Raw genomic sequence first — 18,838 nt, forward strand, 5'->3', positions numbered from 1 at the left:
ATCCTCAGCCGTCCCAGGGGGCTGATCCTGTTCCCAGTGAACTCCGCCCGTCCGTGCAGCGGGAAGGGGGCTGGGCCGGGGCCGTGCCGCAGCTGCCTTGCCCGGGGATGGAGCGTTTCCCTGTCGCTGCGGAGCGCAGGCCGCTCTCCAGCGGGGAAGTGGCTGCTGCAGCCAGGGCCCTGCAACGCGCCGATCGTGGAAAAGCGAACGTGACTTCAGCTCCCGGTGCAGCGGGCGCGGAGGGAGGGGACACGGGCACGGACCAGCCCCTCCCTGCTGCTTGGACCGGGCAAAGCCCGGAGGCGGCTCTGGGGGCGGAGGGGGGTAATTGACAGGACAGGTGCCCGGCAGCGCGTGAGAAACACACGACGTTCCACTTCCTGCCCCGACCCGCCCTCGGGGCGGACGTGCTGCGGGACCCGCTCTGCCCCAGCCGAGGCTGCCCCCAAGGGGCAGCGGCCCTCGCGAGTCAGCGCAGCCCTTGTTTGGAAAGTGCCCCCCGGTTCCGGTCCCCGGGGGCACGGGCCAGGCCGCGCGCTGGGGACGCACGAGGAGCCGGGCCGCAGGGCCGTGCCGCGCGCTGGGGACGCACGAGGAGCCGGGCCGCAGGGCCGTGCCGCGCACTGGGGACGCACGAGGAGCCGGGCTGCAGGGCCGTGCCGCGCGCTGGGGACGCACGAGGAGCCGGGCCGCAGGGCCGGGCCGCGCGCTGGGGACGCACGAGGAGCCGGGCCGCAGGGCTGGCCCGGGGCGATGCGGTTCCGCACCCTGGTACCCAGGCACGCGCCAGCACCTTCAGCCGAGTCGCACGTGGGACAGTCCATCGGGGGGGGGGGTTCCCTCCTACCACTCCAAGCCCGAGCTTTGGGACCGGCCCCCCAACAGCCAGACTCAGCCACTCGGAACTCACCCCGCCCAACCTCCCCGGGTCGCCCCTCTCCACGCAGCCTCTCGCCGGGGTGGCTGAAAGCGGGGCCCTGCGGCGCCTTCGAGCCCAGCCGGTTCTTCCTGGCAGCGCTGCCGGGTAACGCCCCGGTATCAGGGGAAGCGGCTTTTACCCACCAATCGGTTCGCCTCGTGCTTGCTCCCCCAGCCTGTTCTCCAGGGCTGGCCAAGGCCTTTGCCAGGGGGGTTAACCGGGCTCAGACTGTAGCCAGCAGCCCATGGGCACGGCCCTGCCAGCCAGCTCCTCTCATCACCGGTTCGGGCACATGCCACAGCTAGGCCAGTCACTGTGGAAGTATTCAGACCTGGGGACTGTCTCACTAATGAGTCTCCTAATTGATACCTGGCTCGGGGCCGACTGACACCTGGGCCAGTGCAGCCTCCCCGGGAGCCAGCACCTGACAAACAGATTAACGCTAAGAATAGCCCGGCTGCCCCGAGGGGATCTGGCTAATTGGCTTTGCAGCTGATCTCCCGGCAGGTTACGAAACCCGCCAGGGTCTGAGGGGCACCGTGCAGCTGGCGCCCGCCGAGGGACGCGGTGCGGAATGTGCGACACAAATAAGTCGACACCTTCGGGGGAAGATACCTCGCCCCGGGCCATGGTCCGCACTGCCGGCAGCCAGAGCGCCACTCGGTGCTAGCCCTGGGGTGGAGCATCTGGCGAGCCGGCCAGCGCCGGGCGCTTTACGGGAGGGCCCGGCCTGAAATGGCCAGAGCGCCTCCCGCCTGCCAGACTGATGCCAGCCGGAGCGACAATGCTTCCAACACAAACACCCCTCTCCTGACCCCTCTGCATCAGAGCTCCAGCAGCCATCTCTGCAGCACCAGACCCCCACACCCGTCACTGCACCGGAGGCCGTCCCAGTTCGCAGTGCTGGCATCATAAATGCTGGGCAGGGGAGGCAAAAGGGGTGATGCTGCGTCCACCCAGCTGCCTGTCTACCCTCCAGCTCACTGAGCCGGATGGGACTGTGGGATCACACGGCAGATGCCAAATTGCCATCTCCAGTCCAGGTCTGTTAAATTATTGTCGCCTTTATTATCTCCACGTGTGCGCAAACGGAAACGGTGGTGTCCTTAAAGTAACCAATGTATTCGCGATACATTTCCCATATGTACAAGTGAACAGCCACACTCACATTTCTCCTTTTGCATAGCAAAAGATCTAGAGCATTGAGACAGGAGCACATGGGATCAGGTACAAAAAAAGGCTAAAAAAATGTCACCACGGTGCAAAACTCTCACAGGCCAGCATGGAATGGAACGTTTGTAAAATATATAAAAGGGAAGAAAACTTCCTGGTAGAGATTCACTTGTAAGTTGTAAACAAAATGCAACATCTGCCTCCAGCCGCCGTGGGGGATTTGGCAAGTCTCCCCGGCTCTCTGGTAAACAACCCGCAGCTCATGCACCAGGCCGGCCAAGTGGCTCGTGTCCTTCTTGAAAAGGAAAAACAACGAATTCGTAGCAGTGAAACTGGGATGCTGCTCCCGCGACATGATCCCGGGGCGCCGGGGAGCCGCCCCCTGCCCGTGCCAGACGCCCAGGAATCCCAGCTCGGAGCGCCCCATTGTGTCACGCGTTGCATTATCTCCCGTGGCTTCCCGGCCTGGCCCGGGCCCGCTTCTCCGGCTGCCCAGCCCTCGCCCCCGCAGGCGGTACCGGTGCGCGGGGAGGGCCGGGGCTCAGCGAGAGCCACACGCAGGCAGCGCCGCGCTCCGGGATGCCCCGCCCGGGGGCTCAGCCCGTGTCGGGCTCCAGGCCGGCCCCCTCCTCCGGGCCGTCGCAGGGCGCGGCGCCCCCGTCCGGGCCGCCGCTCTCCAGGGAGGACTCGCTGCCCGTGCTCTCCCCGGACAGCAGGCGCGTGACGCGCGGGTCGGCCCGCAGAGCCCGCACGTCGTTGCCGATGCGGAGCTGACCCAGGTCGCTGATGAGCTGGCTCAGCTCCTGCCCCTCCAGGCGGCCGGGCCCGGCGCGCAGCACCAGTGGGGCGCAGCCGCCCGGCGCCTCCCGGCCCCCGACGCGCGCGGCGCGCTCCTCCTGCGCCTCGCCCAGCAGGTCCTCGGTGATGGAGCCCAGCCTGGGCGCGCTGCGGCTGCGCTCGGCCGGCGGCTTGTAGCAGCTCTGGGCGCGCAGCAGCGGGCGCAGCGGGAGGCCCTGCGCGCCCACCCGCTGCTGCTGCTGCCGCCGCGCGTCCTGCCGCCGCTTGAGCCGGCGGAACTCGGCCAGCGCGGCCGCCGAGGTCTGGTAGAGCAGCAGCGCCATGGCGCGGGCCTTCTCGGGCCGGGAGAGCAGCACGGCGTGGCAGCGCAGCATCACCGCCTTGTGCCGCAGCTCGTGCCGGTAGATCCAGGCGAAGACGCGGGGCAGGCGCGGGTCGGCCACGCAGTAGGTGACGCGGTGCAGCAGGTAGAGGTGGCCGGGCCGGCGCGGCGCCCGCTCCTCGGCGTGCGCCATGCGGATGCCCTGCGCGCCGATGGTCAGCTTCATGCGGGCGCCCTGGCGGCCCGCCTCGCTCTTGGCCCAGATCTTGCCCACGGCCAGGTCGGTGCAGCCCTCGCCCTTGGCCTGCAGCGTGGCCGCGTTGCCCAGGTACAGCACCGTGTAGGTGGGGTCCTCGCTGCTCACGCGGAACTTGCGCCGCCGCGAGCGGAACATGCTGCCCACGCGCTGCAGCGCGCCCTCGGGGCAGGCGCGGGCCAGCGAGCCGAGCGCGGAGCAGCGCAGCCGCACCGCGTAGCCCTTGGCCTTGCTGGGCCGCCGCGGCTCCTCCGCCAGCAGCTCGAACTTGTGCCGCCGCCACGGCAGCATCTCCCCGCCCGGCCCGCGCAGCGCAGCGCAGCGCAGCGCACGGCCCGGCCCGGCGCGCAGGGCGCTCCCCGGGCAGAGCCGCGCTCAGTCGCCGGCCGGCCGGGCGCGCCTGCCCCGCTCCGCGCCGCGCCCCTGCCTCCCGCCTGGCATGGTGGCCGGCGGGCCGGGCCGCGGCGCGCTAGATATAGGCTGGCGCAGGCAGGGGCGGCGCCGGAGAGGCGGCTCCGAGCGCAGGGGGAGGAGAGCGGCGCCCGCGTCTGCCGCCGCCCGCCCTGGAGCGGCTCCGGGCCCGGCCCGGGCGGAGGACGGGGGGGGCAAGAGCGGCCCGCAGCTCCGCTGGCCGGGGGGGCGTGTCCGTGCACGGGGCGCCCCGGAGCCGGGCAGCCTCCCGCGGCCGCTGGAGATCAGCGTGCGAGGGGCTGCGCCCCCCCCGTTCCCCTCCCCAATCTGGGCTGGAAGGGGCGCCTGGGGCGCCGCGCACTGGCCACGTTGGGTTACAGCTGGCACTGGCCTCGCTGAGGCGGGCTGGGGTCCCGGGGTGCGAAGGTGATTGAGGCAGGGGCTGGGGGCGATTGAGGCAGGGGGTGGGGCCCCAGGGAGGGGGGGCGATTGAAGCAGGGGCTGGGGCCCGGGGGTGCGAAGGTGACTGAGGCAGGGACTGGGGCCCGGGGGGAGGGGCTATTGAGGCAGGGGCTGGGGCCCGGGGGGGGGGGCTATTGAGGCAGGGGCTGGGGCCCAGGGGGTGCGAAGGTGATTGAGGCAGGGACTGGGGCCCGGGGGGAGGGGCTATTGAGGCAGGGGCTGGGGCCCAGGGGGTGCGAAGGTGATTGAGGCAGGGTGTGGGGCCGTCACGGGGAGGCCTCCTTGGTGTAAGTACCGAGCTCTTATGGCAGTGGAGCCAATAGGAGACCTGTTCCACAGCTACTGCCAGGCCCCTGCCCACCAGCCGCAGGGCTGACAGCTTCCCCTGCTGAGTTGGGGGGCTCTCCTGTCTGAAAGTCTCCCCCGGCCCAGGGGGCAAAAAGACTGAGCCGGGACCCAGACGATTCTGGGGGAAACCCTGGGGGGGGGAGGGCTGGAGGGGGACTCAGAGTGGAGAACCCTACCTAGTGGACATGGCCCGCAGGAACTTTGCCCGGAGAGTGCCCCAGCATGGCAGTGCCTCCTGGGCCAGCCTCCTCCTGGGGTTAGAGATGGCCACTGTGGTCAGCGCCAGGGCGGGTGAGGAGTCAAGCAACTTCGTGTGGCCAGGGACCAGGCGCGCGGGGATCAGGGGGTGCAGGGACGATGTGGCCGGGGATCGGGCGCGCGGGGATCGGGGGTGCAGGGACGATGTGGCCAGGGACCAGGCGTGCGGCGATCGGGGGGTGCAGGGACGATGCGGCCGGGGACCAGGCGCGCGGGGATCAGGGGGTGCAGGGACGATGTGGCCAGGGATCGGGGGTGCAGGGACGATGTGGCCAGGGACTGGGCGTGCGGCGATCAGGGGTGCAGGGACGATGTGGCCAGGGACCGGGCGTGCGGCGATCGGGGGGTGCAGGGACGATGTGGCCAGGGATCGGGGGTGCAGGGACGATGTGGCCAGAAGCTAAGGGCAGGGCTCTGAAGGGGCCGCAAGCTGATGCCTGCCAGGGAGATGCGCACCAGAGGCTGCCTCACGCTGCCCATGGGCAGGTCTCGGGGCAGGGGTGAGCCTGTGCCCACGGCTCCATGAGGGAGCCAGAGCTGACAGCAGCCAGCCTGGTGTGCGCGGCTCCAGGGTGCATTGCTCCCTGAGGTAAGAACGCCACAGGCCCGCTCCAGCGCCCAGCCGATCGCCCGGTGTGGGATGGGATCTGATGGGCCTAGCACAGGGGCTGGGAGGAGGGGAGCCGGACAGGCTGTATTTCCTCCCCAGCTGGCCATCCTCCTTGGGAACACTGGGGGGTGAGAGCCAGCAGCTGGCCCCTGGGTTCCCCGGTGGGCGCTCCCTGCAGCGCTGCTGGTGGGAAGTGAGGGGCGGGTGGAGGACGGTGCCGTGCGGAGGGAGCGCAGGCTCTTCCCTGGGGACTGGCTCTTCTCCCCACCCCCAGGGGCGCTTAGGGAAGGGGCCGTGTGGCTTTATGCCTGAGAGTCCTCAGAGCGTTTGCTGGGAGAGATGCTGCCCGGAGCCCTCCGCCCCCTCGCGGGCCGCTCAGTTCGGACGCTGGGCGGCAAACCGGCTGCAGAACGGAGCGGCCCCAGTGCCAGGCAGGAGATGCTGGGCCGTGCTAATTCTGGCGGGCTGTTGGCACAGGGCTGCGCCTGCCGCCGGCTGCTCCACGTGCGAGAGCGGGTGGCCTTAGCCTGTCCCCAGCCGCCTGCCCACAGGCCAAGTGTGCTCAGGGCGTCAGAGCCCTTGGAGGGGAAGTGACCAGGCCCCAGACAAACAGGCGTCGCTTGTAGCATCAGTGGGTGATCGACTGCAGGGGACGATGCTCCAGGGAGACGGGCGAGGGCTGGGGAGGACGGGGCCAGCTGCAAGGGAGGACATCCAGCATGGAGGCTGCAGAGTCCTGCTGGTTTCCCATAGGCCCCTGTGCCCTCCAGGGCAAGTGGAAGAGGGTGCATCACGGTGGAGTCTTGCTGGGACTCAGCATCTCAGAGTCCGGTTGCTTTAACTGGGTGGAGCCCGGCCGCGAGTCCAAAGGGCCCAGCTCCCTTCCCATTCCGTGCGGCCGCGCGGTGACAAGCCCGTTTGCCTGGGTTAGAGCCATAGAGCCACAGAGCGGGCAGAGGCCTCAGGACGGCAACGAGTCCAGCCCCCCGCCCAGGCAGGGCGACCCCATAACTCTAGAGAGAGGTTACTCGGGGGAGAGGCCGAGATCCCTGAGCTCTGCCCCGGCCGTTCTTCGTCTTCGGCGTCAGATCCCAAGATTGATACCGGCCCTTGTGGCGGAGCCGCCCCCAGGCCGCGGGGAATCCCGCCCGCGCGCCGAGGCAGCGAACCCACCGGAGACCCGGCCCACGCTGGCCAGTGTTACCTGAAAACAAATCGCAAGCCAGCCGCTCCCGTTGCTCGGCGCCACCTGCTAGCTCTCCCTGGAACTGCAGGTGCCCTGGGCCGAGGGCGAACGCGGGGCCCTGACGCGCTGTCCGCAGAGCCCCTAGCAGGGCCTAGCGCCGCCGTCACAGGCTGGCAGTGCCCGGGGAGGCCGTTAGCAATGGGCACAGGCTGGCAGCGCAGAGCCCTCGCCTGCCCGCACCCAGCCCAGCAGCGATAACAGCTTTGCAGGGTCCCCGGGGACTAAGGGTCCCACCCCGTTTCCCAGGCAGGGCCCCAGGGCTGGCCCGGCGGGACATGGCAGCACACGCATCGTGCCACCGGAGTCCCGGGGGCTCCTCGCTCAGCCATGGGCTCCCAGAGCTCGGCACTGTGCAGGACTGAGCCCTCAGGGTCACGCCGGGAGCCGGTGGCCGGCCTGAGCTCTAAGCTCCCTTGGCTGGAGGCGTTTGGCGCTCTGCTCCTGCTGGGCTGAGGGAGGCCGGGTCAGAGCTCTCCTGGGCTCCCTTGTGGGTTCCCACGCTCCCTCCTCCCCCCGTTGTTGCTGCGAGGTCTCTGTCCAGCTGGGAGCGCTGCCCCATATTGCCGGGGGCACAAGCTAGCACCTGCCCCAAGGAGAATCCAGCCTGTGCTGATGGTCTGACCGCGCCTTGCTAGACACGGCATCCAGCAGCGCTGCTGCCTTCCAGCCCTGCTCACACTCGCTGCTGAGCCACCTGCCTGACAACCAGGCTCCATCCTGGCCGGCGTCAGTCGCCTGCCCAGCCCACACGACCCCCATTGCCTGAGAGATCCCCGGGCAGAGCCTGCGTCCAGCCCAGAGAACCGCCCGATCCTCCCCACGGGCAAACGTCTGACCTGTGGCCAGCACAGACGTGCCACCGAGGCCGAGAGCCTTGGCAGCAGGGCTGGAAGGGCCGGGTGTGAGTGTGGAGGGGTGCAGCAGACGGTCCTCCGCCCAGCACCAGCAGGCTGGGGTGGGAAGCGCTCCCTGTGCTTCCCGGCCCTGCTCTGCCCGGCCCTGCCCTGCCTGGCCCTGCCCTGCCCTGCCCTGCCCTGCCCGGCCCTGCTCTGCCCTGCCCTGCCCAGCCCGGCCCTGCCCAGCCCGGCCCGGCCCTGCCCTGCCCGGCCCAGTCCTGCCCGGCCCTGCCCTGCCCGGCCCTGCCGCAGCCTTTGCCTCCCCCTTGCTGTGGACAAAGGCTCATGTGCTACTCACATTCAGATCCATCGTGTCAGCCCTTTCCTAGCGCCGAATGGGGAGGTCCGGCCAATCCCCCAGCCTGACCCACTCGCCCTGCAGCACCCGTGGCAGAGCTAGGCCTAGTGGAGAGAAGTGGCCAGCCGGCAGCCGTCTCCAGAGCCTGGGGACCTGCCTTGGCTTTGCCTTTGCACAGGGGAAGATGGGCAGGCAAGTCCTGGAGCCACCCTTCCCGCCTCCTCTGCTCTGCGCTTGGCGAGCTGCAGGGCAGAACTGCGGCCCCAGGCCTCGCATTGCGCAGCTCCGCCCGCCCACGCTCTGCTGCGTGTGCCAAAACCTCCCCAGATCTCCTGCTCCAGCCTGCGCCGCCTCCCACCTAGGCCGCCTGTATCTGCAGGGTCTTGCACCACCTGTCACCTAGGCCGCCTGTATCTGCAGGGTCTTGCACCGCCTGTCACCTAAGCCGCCTGTATCTGCAGGGTTCTGCGCCACCTCCCACCTAGGCTGCCTGTATCTGCAGGGTCTTGCACCGCCTGTCACCTAAGCCGCCTGTATCTGCAGGGTTCTGCGCCACCTCCCACCTAAGCTGCCTGTATCTGCAGGGTCTTGCACCACCTGTCACCTAGGCTGCCTGTATCTGCAGGGTCCTGCGCCACCTCCCACCTAGGCTGCCTGTATCTGCAGGGTCTTGCACCGCCTGTCACCTAAGCCGCCTGTATCTGCAGGGTCTTGCACCACCTGTCACCTAAGCTGCCTGTATCTGCAGGGTCTTGCACCACCTGTCACCTAGGCCGCCTGTATCTGCAGGGTCCTGCGCTGCCACCTCACCCCAGGGCCCTGTGCTGCAGTTCTCAGCCCAGGCGCTTGCGCCCCCAAAACTGGACTGGCACCTCTGACCCCCCAACTTCTCCTCCTTCCCGCTGCCTCTGCTCCCCTCCTGTGACAGCTGCCTTCCCGTAGCAGACACTTGGCAGAGGCCCGTGGGCGAGCCTGTGGAAATGCTCTTGGTGGTGTCCGTGGGCCTTGGGTGGGACTGAAGTTTCTGCCTAGCGCGTGACTTGAGATGGTGACAAAGGAGCCTGGGGGATGGGCCAAAGCGGGAACGCCTGGCTCTCTGTGCCGCTCGCCCAGACGAAGCAGGAGCCAGCGACCCAGGCTGGCTTGTGCTGCCGGAAACACCAGCCTGCGCCGACCAGAGAAGAGCGAACGGAGCGGGAGCCAGGCTGCCCGGGGCAGGTGGTGCTTTCACAGCTGCTGCCCGCAAAGGAGGCGCCGGGGGAGCTGCACCAAGGGTCCCAGCCGGGAGGTTCTCTGCGGAAAACGCTGCGGTGAGCGAACCGAAGGCTCCGAGGAGCACGGCGCCGTCGGCACTCTCTAACCACGAGAACCTGGGCCTGGCGCGAGCTGGAAGCACTCGGCTCCGCGTGTCCCGCGCCAGCACTTTGGGCCAGAACGCGCAGGCCGAGGGGCGCCCGGGCGGCACGTGTGAAGCTGCTAAAATGAAAACGTGCTGGGGCTTTGGGCTCGGCTTCGGCATCTCGACTCGGTCCTGGCTCGTCGAAGGGAAATTTTCCATGGACGGGAAATTCTGGGCTGCGACCAGGGGTCAGGCCAGGCATGGGCGGGACCCCCCACCTCCGGCCCCCGGTGACTAACAGGTGTTTCCAGCCTCTCACTGGGCATGAGCCAGCCGGGCGGCCGGGGCAAAGGAATCCCTGGGGGCGCGCTGGGGAAAAGCTGCCCTTACGTGCTGGGTTTGTTAGTGTTGGATTTAACCCTCCTGCGGGAGCAGCTGTTCTTAAACACGGAGTCCCAGGGGGTGCCGGGCTGGCAGACAGCGTGGCTGGGGGGGGCTGTGCAGTGGGGCATTTCCTGGAGCAGCCAGCCTGGATAATGACTAGGTGTCGGGGGGGGGGGCTCTCAGGTCCATCCCCAGCAACAGGACTGCAGAGAGACCGTCCCCATATTATGAAACCCCCTCGGCCATGACAGCCCCTTGGGCCAGAGGCCTTGGCTTCCACTCAGAAAGTGCCTGGCTCTGTCCTCGCTCCGAACGAAAGGAAGTTTCAAAATGTCGATTTCCCCCGGAATGGAAATTGTCAGTTGTGACCAGCTGTGCTCACGGGGCTGTGTAGCCTCAGCCACATCGGGCTGCTGTGGCACTTACAGCCCCTGGCACAGCCTGTGGGGCACACACACGGGTGCCATTGTATGTAAAGCCACTAGCACATACAGGGGTGCCATCGTGGTAGGTACAGTCGGTAGCACCATTCTTGTGTGTATAGATAGTGGAACACACAGGTGTTCCGTTGTGGTATGTGCATCTCTGGGGCACACACGGGTGCTGTTGCAATACATACAATCAGTGGCACATACAGGCGTGCTGTTGTGGTACACACAGTCTCTGGAGCACATACAGGCGTGCTGTTGTGGTACACAGTCTATGGGGCACATACAGGGGTGCTGTCATGGTACACACAGCCAGTGGCACATACAGGGGTGCCGTTGTGGTACACACAGTCTATGGGGCACATACAGGGGTGCTGTCATGGTACATACAGTCAGTCAGTGGCACAAAGGCATGCTGTTGTGGTACACACAGTCTATGGGGCACATACAGGGGTGCTGTCATGGTACACACAGCCAGTGGCACATACAGGCGTGCCGTTGTGGTATCCGCAGTCTCTGGAGTGCATGACTGTGCTGTTTTGTAAGATCAGACACAATCTGTGAGCTTGGCTGCCCGCATCCACCCAGGTTTGTTTTTCATGAGCCAAGTGCAGGCACACCCTGCTTCCTGTGCAGGATGGAGTCTTTCGAGTCGTCCAAGTGGTGTTTCCTGTACTGACAGCTGTAATTACAACAGCTGCTAGACAGCCGTGTCCCCACGCTGGCTGGCCCCTCACGCTGAGAGCCCCTTTCACTGTGAGGGACGGGCGCCGCTCAGCGTCAGCGCGAGCCACGTGCCGGGGCCCCTCGGGCCAGATTGCCACGAGGAAACAGGGCAAGGGGCGAACTTGGCCCTGCTGATTTACCCTGCTGCCCAACCAGCCTGCCTGTGTGGCTGACACTCACTGCGCCGACAAACACCCCCAGTCCCGTGTTGCAGTACATACAATCAGTGGCACACGCAGGCATGCCATTGTGGTACACACAGTCTCTGGAGCACATACAGGTGTGCTGTTGTGGTACACACAGTCTCTGGAGCACATACAGGCGTGCTGTTGTGATACACACAGTCTCTGGAGCACATACAGGCGTGCTGTTGTGATACACACAGTCTCTGGAGCACATACAGGTGTGCTGTTGTGGTACACACAGTCTCTGGAGCACATACAGGCGTGCTGTTGTGGTACACACAGTCTCTGGAGCACATACAGGCGTGCTGTTGTGGTACACACAGTCTCTGGAGCACATACAGGCGTGCTGTTGTGGTACACACAGTCTCTGGAGCACATACAGGCGTGCTGTTGTGGTACACACAGTCTCTGGAGCACATACAGGTGTGACGTAGTGGGGGCACTTGCTGGGCTGTGGTGACCCCTGCTGTCTGGAGCAAGACCCAGGAGGGAAAACCTCACTAGGCAGAGGTAAGGCCAAACTTGTTGAACCAGTGGCCAGACACCCCCCATGGAGAGGAACAAAGGAAGGTGAATGCTGCCCTGGCTGGGGGGCAGGGCTGCAAGGGAATTTAGTTAGTTACTGTGGGAGAGCATGGAGGAGACAGCCTAGGAGAAGGGGCTGGAGTTTAGGGGCCCAGTCTCCCCCATCTCAAGGGGGCCTGAGGCATCCTAGCCCAGTTCTGTGACCAGACTACATCTGTGCTATGCTGTATCCTGGAGAGGCAATAAACTTCCTCTATTCCACCGGCTGGTGCAGTCTGTTTGTGCCATTTTGGGGTGCAGGAGACGGGGAACCCCCAACGCGCCGTCACAACAGGCGTGCTGTTGTGGTACACACAGTCTCTGGAGCACATACAGGCGTGCTGTTGTGATACACACAGTCTCTGGAGCACATACAGGCGTGCTGTTGTGGTACACACAGTCTCTGGAGCACATACAGGCATGCTGTTGTGGTACACACAGTCTCTGGAGCACATACAGGCGTGCTGTTGTGGTACACACAGTCTCTGGAGCACATACAGGCATGCTGTTGTGATACACACAGTATCTGGAGCACATACAGGCGTGCTGTTGTGGTACACACAGTCTCTGGAGCACATACAGGCGTGCTGTTGTGGTACACACAGTCTCTGGAGCACATACAGGCGTGCTGTTGTGATACACACAGTCTCTGGAGCACATACAGGCGTGCTGTTGTGGTACACACAGTCTCTGGAGCACATACAGGCATGCTGTTGTGATACAGTCTCTGGAGCACATACAGGCGTGCTGTTGTGGTACACACAGTCTCTGGAGCACATACAGGCGTGCTGTTGTGATACACACAGTCTCTGGAGCACATACAGGCGTGCTGTTGTGGTACACACAGTCTCTGGAGCACACACAGGCGTGCTGTTGTGGTACACACAGTCTCTGGAGCACACACAGGCGTGCTGTTGTGGTACACACAGTCTCTGGAGCACACACAGGCGTGCTGTTGTGGTACACACAGTCTCTGGAGCACACACAGGCGTGCTGTTGTGGTACACACAGTCTCTGGAGCACACACAGGCGTGCTGTTGTGGTACACACAGTCTCTGGAGCACACACAGGCGTGCTGTTGTGGTACACACAGTCTCTGGAGCACACACAGGCGTGCTGTTGTGGTACACACAGTCTCTGGAGCACACACAGGCGTGCTGGTGTGGTACACACAGTCTCTGGAGCACACACAGGCGTGCTGGTGTGGTACACACAGTCTCTGGAGCACACACAGGCGTGCTGGTGTGATACACACAGTCTCTGGAGCACACACAGGCGTGCTGGTGTGGTACACACAGTCTCTGGAGCACATACAGGCGTGCTGTTGTGGTACACACAGTCTCTGGAGCACATACAGGCGTGCTGTTGTGGTACACACAGTCTCTGGAGCACACACAGGCGTGCTGTTGTGGTACACACAGTCTCTGGAGCACACACAGGCGTGCTGTTGTGGTACACACAGTCTCTGGAGCACACACAGGCGTGCTGTTGTGGTGCACACAGTCTCTGGAGCACATACAGGCGTGCTGTTGTGGTGCACACAGTCTCTGGAGCACATACAGGCGTGCTGTTGTGATGCACACAGTCTCTGGAGCACATACAGGCGTGCTGTTGTGGTACACACAGTCTCTGGAGCACATACAGGCGTGCTGTTGTGGTACACACAGTCTCTGGAGCACATACAGACGTGCTGTTGTGGTATACACAGTCTCTGGAGCACATACAGACGTGCTGTTGTGGTACACACAGTCTCTGGAGCACATACAGACGTGCTGTTGTGATACACACAGTCTCTGGAGCACATACAGGCGTGCTGTTGTGGTACACACAGTCTCTGGAGCACATACAGGCGTGCTGTTGTGGTACACACAGTCTCTGGAGCACATACAGGCGTGCTGTTGTGGTACACACAGTCTCTGGAGCACATACAGGCGTGCTGTTGTGATACACACAGTCTCTGGAGCACATACAGGCGTGCTGTTGTGATACACACAGTCTCTGGAGCACACACAGGCGTGCTGTTGTGGTACACACAGTCTCTGGAGCACACACAGGCGTGCTGTTGTGGTACACACAGTCTCTGGAGCACACACAGGCGTGCTGTTGTGGTACACACAGTCTCTGGAGCACACACAGGCGTGCTGTTGTGGTACACACAGTCTCTGGAGCACACACAGGCGTGCTGTTGTGGTACACACAGTCTCTGGAGCACACACAGGCGTGCTGTTGTGGTACACACAGTCTCTGGAGCACACACAGGCGTGCTGTTGTGGTACACACAGTCTCTGGAGCACACACAGGCGTGCTGTTGTGGTACACACAGTCTCTGGAGCACACACAGGCGTGCTGTTGTGGTACACACAGTCTCTGGAGCACACACAGGCGTGCTGTTGTGGTACACACAGTCTCTGGAGCACACACAGGCGTGCTGTTGTGGTACACACAGTCTCTGGAGCACATACAGGCGTGCTGTTGTGGTACACACAGTCTCTGGAGCACATACAGGCGTGCTGTTGTGGTACACACAGTCTCTGGAGCACATACAGGCGTGCTGTTGTGGTACACACAGTCTCTGGAGCACACACAGGCGTGCTGTTGTGGTACACACAGTCTCTGGAGCACACACAGGCGTGCTGTTGTGGTACACACAGTCTCTGGAGCACACACAGGCGTGCTGTTGTGGTACACACAGTCTCTGGAGCACATACAGGCGTGCTGTTGTGGTACACACAGTCTCTGGAGCACATACAGGCGTGCTGTTGCGGTACACACAGTCTCTGGAGCACATACAGGCGTGCTGTTGCGATACACACAGTCTCTGGAGCACATACAGGCGTGCTGTTGCGGTACACACAGTCTCTGGAGCACATACAGGCGTGCTGTTGCGGTACACACAGTCTCTGGAGCACACACAGGCTTGCTGTTGCGGTACACACAGTCTCTGGAGCACATACAGGCGTGCTGTTGTGATACACACAGTCTATGTGGCGTTTGCTGCTCTGGCCAGCGGGCTGGATTCTAGCAGCAGAGTGTCTGCCAGATACAGGCCCTGCCTCGCTGGGAACGATGGGGGGGGGGTGTGTGGAAAGAAGCAGCAGAGCTTGGCTCTCTGAGCCCAGGGAGAGCTGGCAGGTCTAATAGGTAGAGCAAAAACGTGAATTTGTTTGCTTCTCCAAAGCCCCATATGAACATCTCTCCTCAGCCTGCACCACCCGCCAGCAGGAAACCTTCGTCACCCCCGGGGGTTTAAGGGGCAAACAGGAAGTTTAAGTAACTTGCCCAAGGGCTCTGTCGAGTCAGTGGCAGAGCCCTGTGCTTATTCCTTGGGACCTGGTTGCCTCGTGAGCTCGTGGGAGACTCTAAACAGACCACATGACTGCCCTGTACCCTGCTGATTCACACGCACTTGCCAGTTCTGGGGCAGATGCTTCGTCATCTTTAAACCAAGGGTTACAAAGTGCCCTCAGGGAGAGGGGCTCCTGCGTCTTTCCTCCCGTCTACTGCCCTGGGCAGTGTGTCCATGCAGCACCAAGCGCGGAGGGCCCTGGCTGGGGCTCCGAGGCACTGCAGTGAAACAAACAAGAAATAGCATCTCCTAGTCCGAGCACACAACCCTCCTCCTTCCTGAGGACGAGCCCGTGCTGTGGGGGTGGGACAGGCTGGGGGCCCTGCATCCCTGTGCCAGGATGGGCTGCCATTTGGCTAGTTAGGTGTGGGGGGCTGTGTAGTTACATCACTGTTGTTACCCAATTGCCATGACTCTTATTGAAAGCGTATCGCGTACGGCATCCAGAGAAGCGCTAGGATTGGTCAGTATGATTGCCCTGTTTAAATGCAGGTAGCAGCTTTAAAAGCCTTGCGGGAGGGGCTGTGCTGGTCTGTCACTTTAAAAACAGGCGGCATTCCTGGGACACTCAGGCTTTGTCTACACTACAAAGTTAGTTTGAACTAACATTCATAGGCGCTACACTAGCGCTCCGCTAGTTTGAATTTAATTTGAACTAGCGGTGCGCTTAGTTCGAACTAGGTAAACCTCATTCCACGAGGATTAAGCCTAGTTCGAACTTACTAGTTCGAATTAAGGGCTGTGTAGCCCCTTAATTCGAACTAGTGGGAGGCTAGCCCTCCCCAGGTTTCCCTGGTGGCCACTCTGGCCAACACCAGGGAAACTCGTCTGCCCCCCTCCCGGCCCTGGACCCCTTAAAGGGGCACGGGCTGGCTAGGGTGCCCGTGCCAGGTGCAAGCCTGCCAGCACCCAGCCAGCAGACCCTGCACCTGGCACGGCACAGAGCCACCCACCCGATGCCCCCCAGCCCTCCCCCTCTTCCCGGGACCAGGCTGGCGGCTCCCGGGAGCTTGCCCGGGACCACAAGAGGCGGGCACCCACCTGGGCTAGTGCGGACATCGTGGACCTTGTCCACGATCTCCGCACTAGGCACAGGAACGTGGCCGGCTAGGGCAGGAGAGCTGCCAGCCTGGCCACCCAGGAGCAGGTGTGCAAGAGAATCAAGGGGGTCCACTGAGACCCCCGACCCTGAGCCCTGAGCTTACAATGGCCGTCCTGGGTCAGACCAAAGGTCCATCTAGCCCAGTAGCCTGTCTGCTGACAGCGGCCAACACTAGGAATCCTGGAGGGGATGGACCGAAGACAGTGACCAAGCCATTTGTCTCGTGCCATCCATCTCCAGCCTTCCACAAACCTTGGGCAGGGACACCACTCCTACCCCCTGGCTAATACCACTCCATGGACCCAACCTCCATGACTTGATCTCACTTCCCTTTAAACTCTGTTCTAGTTCTAGCCTTCACAGCCTCCTGCAGCAAGTAGTTCCACAGGTTGACTCTGTGCTTTGTGAAGAAGAACTTTCTGTTACTAGTTTGAAGCCTGTTACCCATTCCTTTCCTTTGGTGTCCTCTAGTCCTTCTTTATGGGAACTAATGAAGAACTTTTCTGTATGCACCCTCTCCACCCGACTCCTGCTTTTAGAGACCTCTATCCTGTCCCCCCTCTGTCTCCTCTTTTCTAAGCTGAGAAGTCCCAGTCTCTTTAGCCTCTCTTCATATGGGACCTGTTCCCAACCCCTGATCATTTTAGTTGCCCTCCCCTCTCCCAGCCTCTCTCTTCCCCTCTCCCACCTCCTTTTCCCAGTCTCCCCCAGCTTTGTTCAATAAAGACAGATTCTATTTTTGAACACACGTTTTCTTTATTTTGTACATCAGGAAGGGGGGCTAGGGAAGGGTAAGTGGAAGGAGGTGAGGGAGGAATGGGGTACGAGCCCCCGATGGGGAGGACTGGGCTGGCTCTGCGGGCTTCTCGGGGTGGAAGTTCTCCTGCAGCCCCCCAATTGCCCCCTCCCCCCAGATGGCAGCCTGAGGCAAATGCAGCTGGGCTGATGGCCGAGTGCTGTGATGTTCAGTGTGTGGGCACTCCGGGCACTCCAAGCCAGGACTAATTTGCAAGCGGGGAACCCTGAGAACTGTCTGTCTGGGGTGGGGGTCGGGTCCCTTTAAGCGCAGCCCTCGGCTAGCCTGAGACAGCAGCTCCACGCTCTAAGTCCTAATCTGATGCCCTGCCGGCACTGCTTCCGGCCATCCTTAACCCCGGTTCAGGGTCCACTCAGTGTGGACATGCTAGTTCAAATTAGAAAAACGCTAATTCGAACTAGTTTTTAGTTCTAGATGCGTTAGTTCGAATTAGCTTAGTTCGAATTAACTAATTCGAACTTAGTTAGTTCGAATTAGCGCTGTAGTGTAGACGTACCCTAAGGCAGCATTTCTTAAACTGTGCTCCGAGGAACACCAGTGTGCCGCAGAGAACAAGAGTTCAAAATGGTCTCCCTTAAAGGGGCAGACGGGCTTTTTTTTTTTTTGCTCAATAACTTCCCCTCCACCACCCCCCTTTTTTTTTGCTCAAGAAAAAATCCTTGGTGTTCCCCATTAAAAATATATTGTTTGGTGTTCCTCAGTCTTAAGAAGTTTAAGAAACACTGTGCTAAGGTGCCACAAGACTACATGTGGCATCTTTGTACCTGAAGGCATGAACACTGGGTAAGCATGTGTTTTGTTCCTGGGAGGCATTCTCTTCACAGAGTTACTTCAAGGCCACACAGCTGCGTGCTGGTGGCTTATTAAGGACACTCAGTGCACAATGGGCCATCCTGTCCTATAAGCCTTTCCTGTGGACACCTCAGAAGGAAGGTGAGTCAGCAAAGTGTCTAAGGACATGTGACCCTGGACTCCATCTTGGGCCAGTAATTTTCCATGCATGTGGGCTTTGTGAGGCACAGGAACAGGGATGGCAGGTTTGCAGAAATATTGGTGGTGCCCATAATGCCCAGAGCCTGTCCCCCGTTCCCCCACCACCTTCCTTTTATGTTGCCTGGGGGCAGCAGGCAGGGCTGAGCAGAGTGAGGCTTGGGGGTCTCTGCTGGGAAGAAGGGGTTGAACTCCAGGGGCTGTCTGGGCACGAGGGCTGCCAGAGAGCTGGGCTGAAGGTGCCAGCGTGACGTGGGGTGCTGTGGATTACAAGCCGGATTCAGGGCTCGGGTCACCCCAGCTGAGTGTGTGACAAGCAGCTTTCTAACCATTCGCTGTCACCTGTGGGAGTTTGGATTGTTCCCTTTCTATGGAGACGCCATTCGAACAATCCACTTACGAGAGCAACGTTCCACCCCAGGGGCTGCTCAGGGCTAAAGGCCCGGGAGGAACAACTGGAGCCCATATTTGCCATCAAAGCACATTCCTCCCTCCGAGAAACCCTTTGCAGCAAAGTCTGGTCTCTGTTACCCTGTGCAGTGGGGGTCACTTCCTGCCTGTCCACACAGACTAGCCTGTGGTCGAAACCCCTCGCTGATTATCTCCAAAAGGTGCCACGGAGGCTGGGACTAGAACAGCCTTTTTGCTTAGCACTGCATGACCCTTTGGAATTCTGGTATGTTCGTTTGTAACTAACGCGCCTGGGAAGGCCACTGACTCGGACCTGTGAAACTGCACAACTCCACAAGCCATCGCAGGAATGTTTTGGAAGCACAGAACTGAGCTCTTGCCACTATCCAAGAGGCGAAGGGAAGAAAACTTGGCTGCAAAGAACGTTTCCTTTAGGCAAAACGCCCTGGTGTCCTTGGCTTTGGAAAATGAGCTGCTGCTGCTAGAGAGTTCTCAGGGTTTCCATAAAAACTGGAACAGTGGTTTTGCTCCAAGGCAAGGAAGTTGGAA

The 18,838-nt window shown here is 62.2% G+C and overlaps 1 protein-coding gene across 1 annotated transcript; it reads right to left on the reverse strand.

The window, feature by feature from the left end:
* Positions 1-1,963: 1,963 nt before the first annotated feature.
* On the reverse strand, positions 1,964-3,917 carry FAM43A (family with sequence similarity 43 member A). Its single transcript, XM_075938308.2, has one exon. It carries the CDS (start codon positions 3,757-3,759, stop codon positions 2,689-2,691), a length of 1,071 nt encoding a protein of 356 aa, XP_075794423.1. The 5' UTR covers positions 3,760-3,917; the 3' UTR covers positions 1,964-2,688.
* Between the last annotated feature and the right edge of the window lie 14,921 nt (positions 3,918-18,838).

Source organism: Pelodiscus sinensis, chromosome 10, assembly GCF_052426305.1.
Source record: "Pelodiscus sinensis isolate ZL-2025 chromosome 10, ASM5242630v1, whole genome shotgun sequence".
NCBI classification, from domain to species: Eukaryota; Metazoa; Chordata; order Testudines; family Trionychidae; genus Pelodiscus; species Pelodiscus sinensis.

What these genes read in the sequence shown, in the direction of transcription:
- FAM43A (XM_075938308.2), bottom strand. Translation starts at nt 3,759, where the DNA reads ATGCTGCCGTGGCGGCGGCACAAGTTCGAGCTGCTGGCGGAGGAGCCG.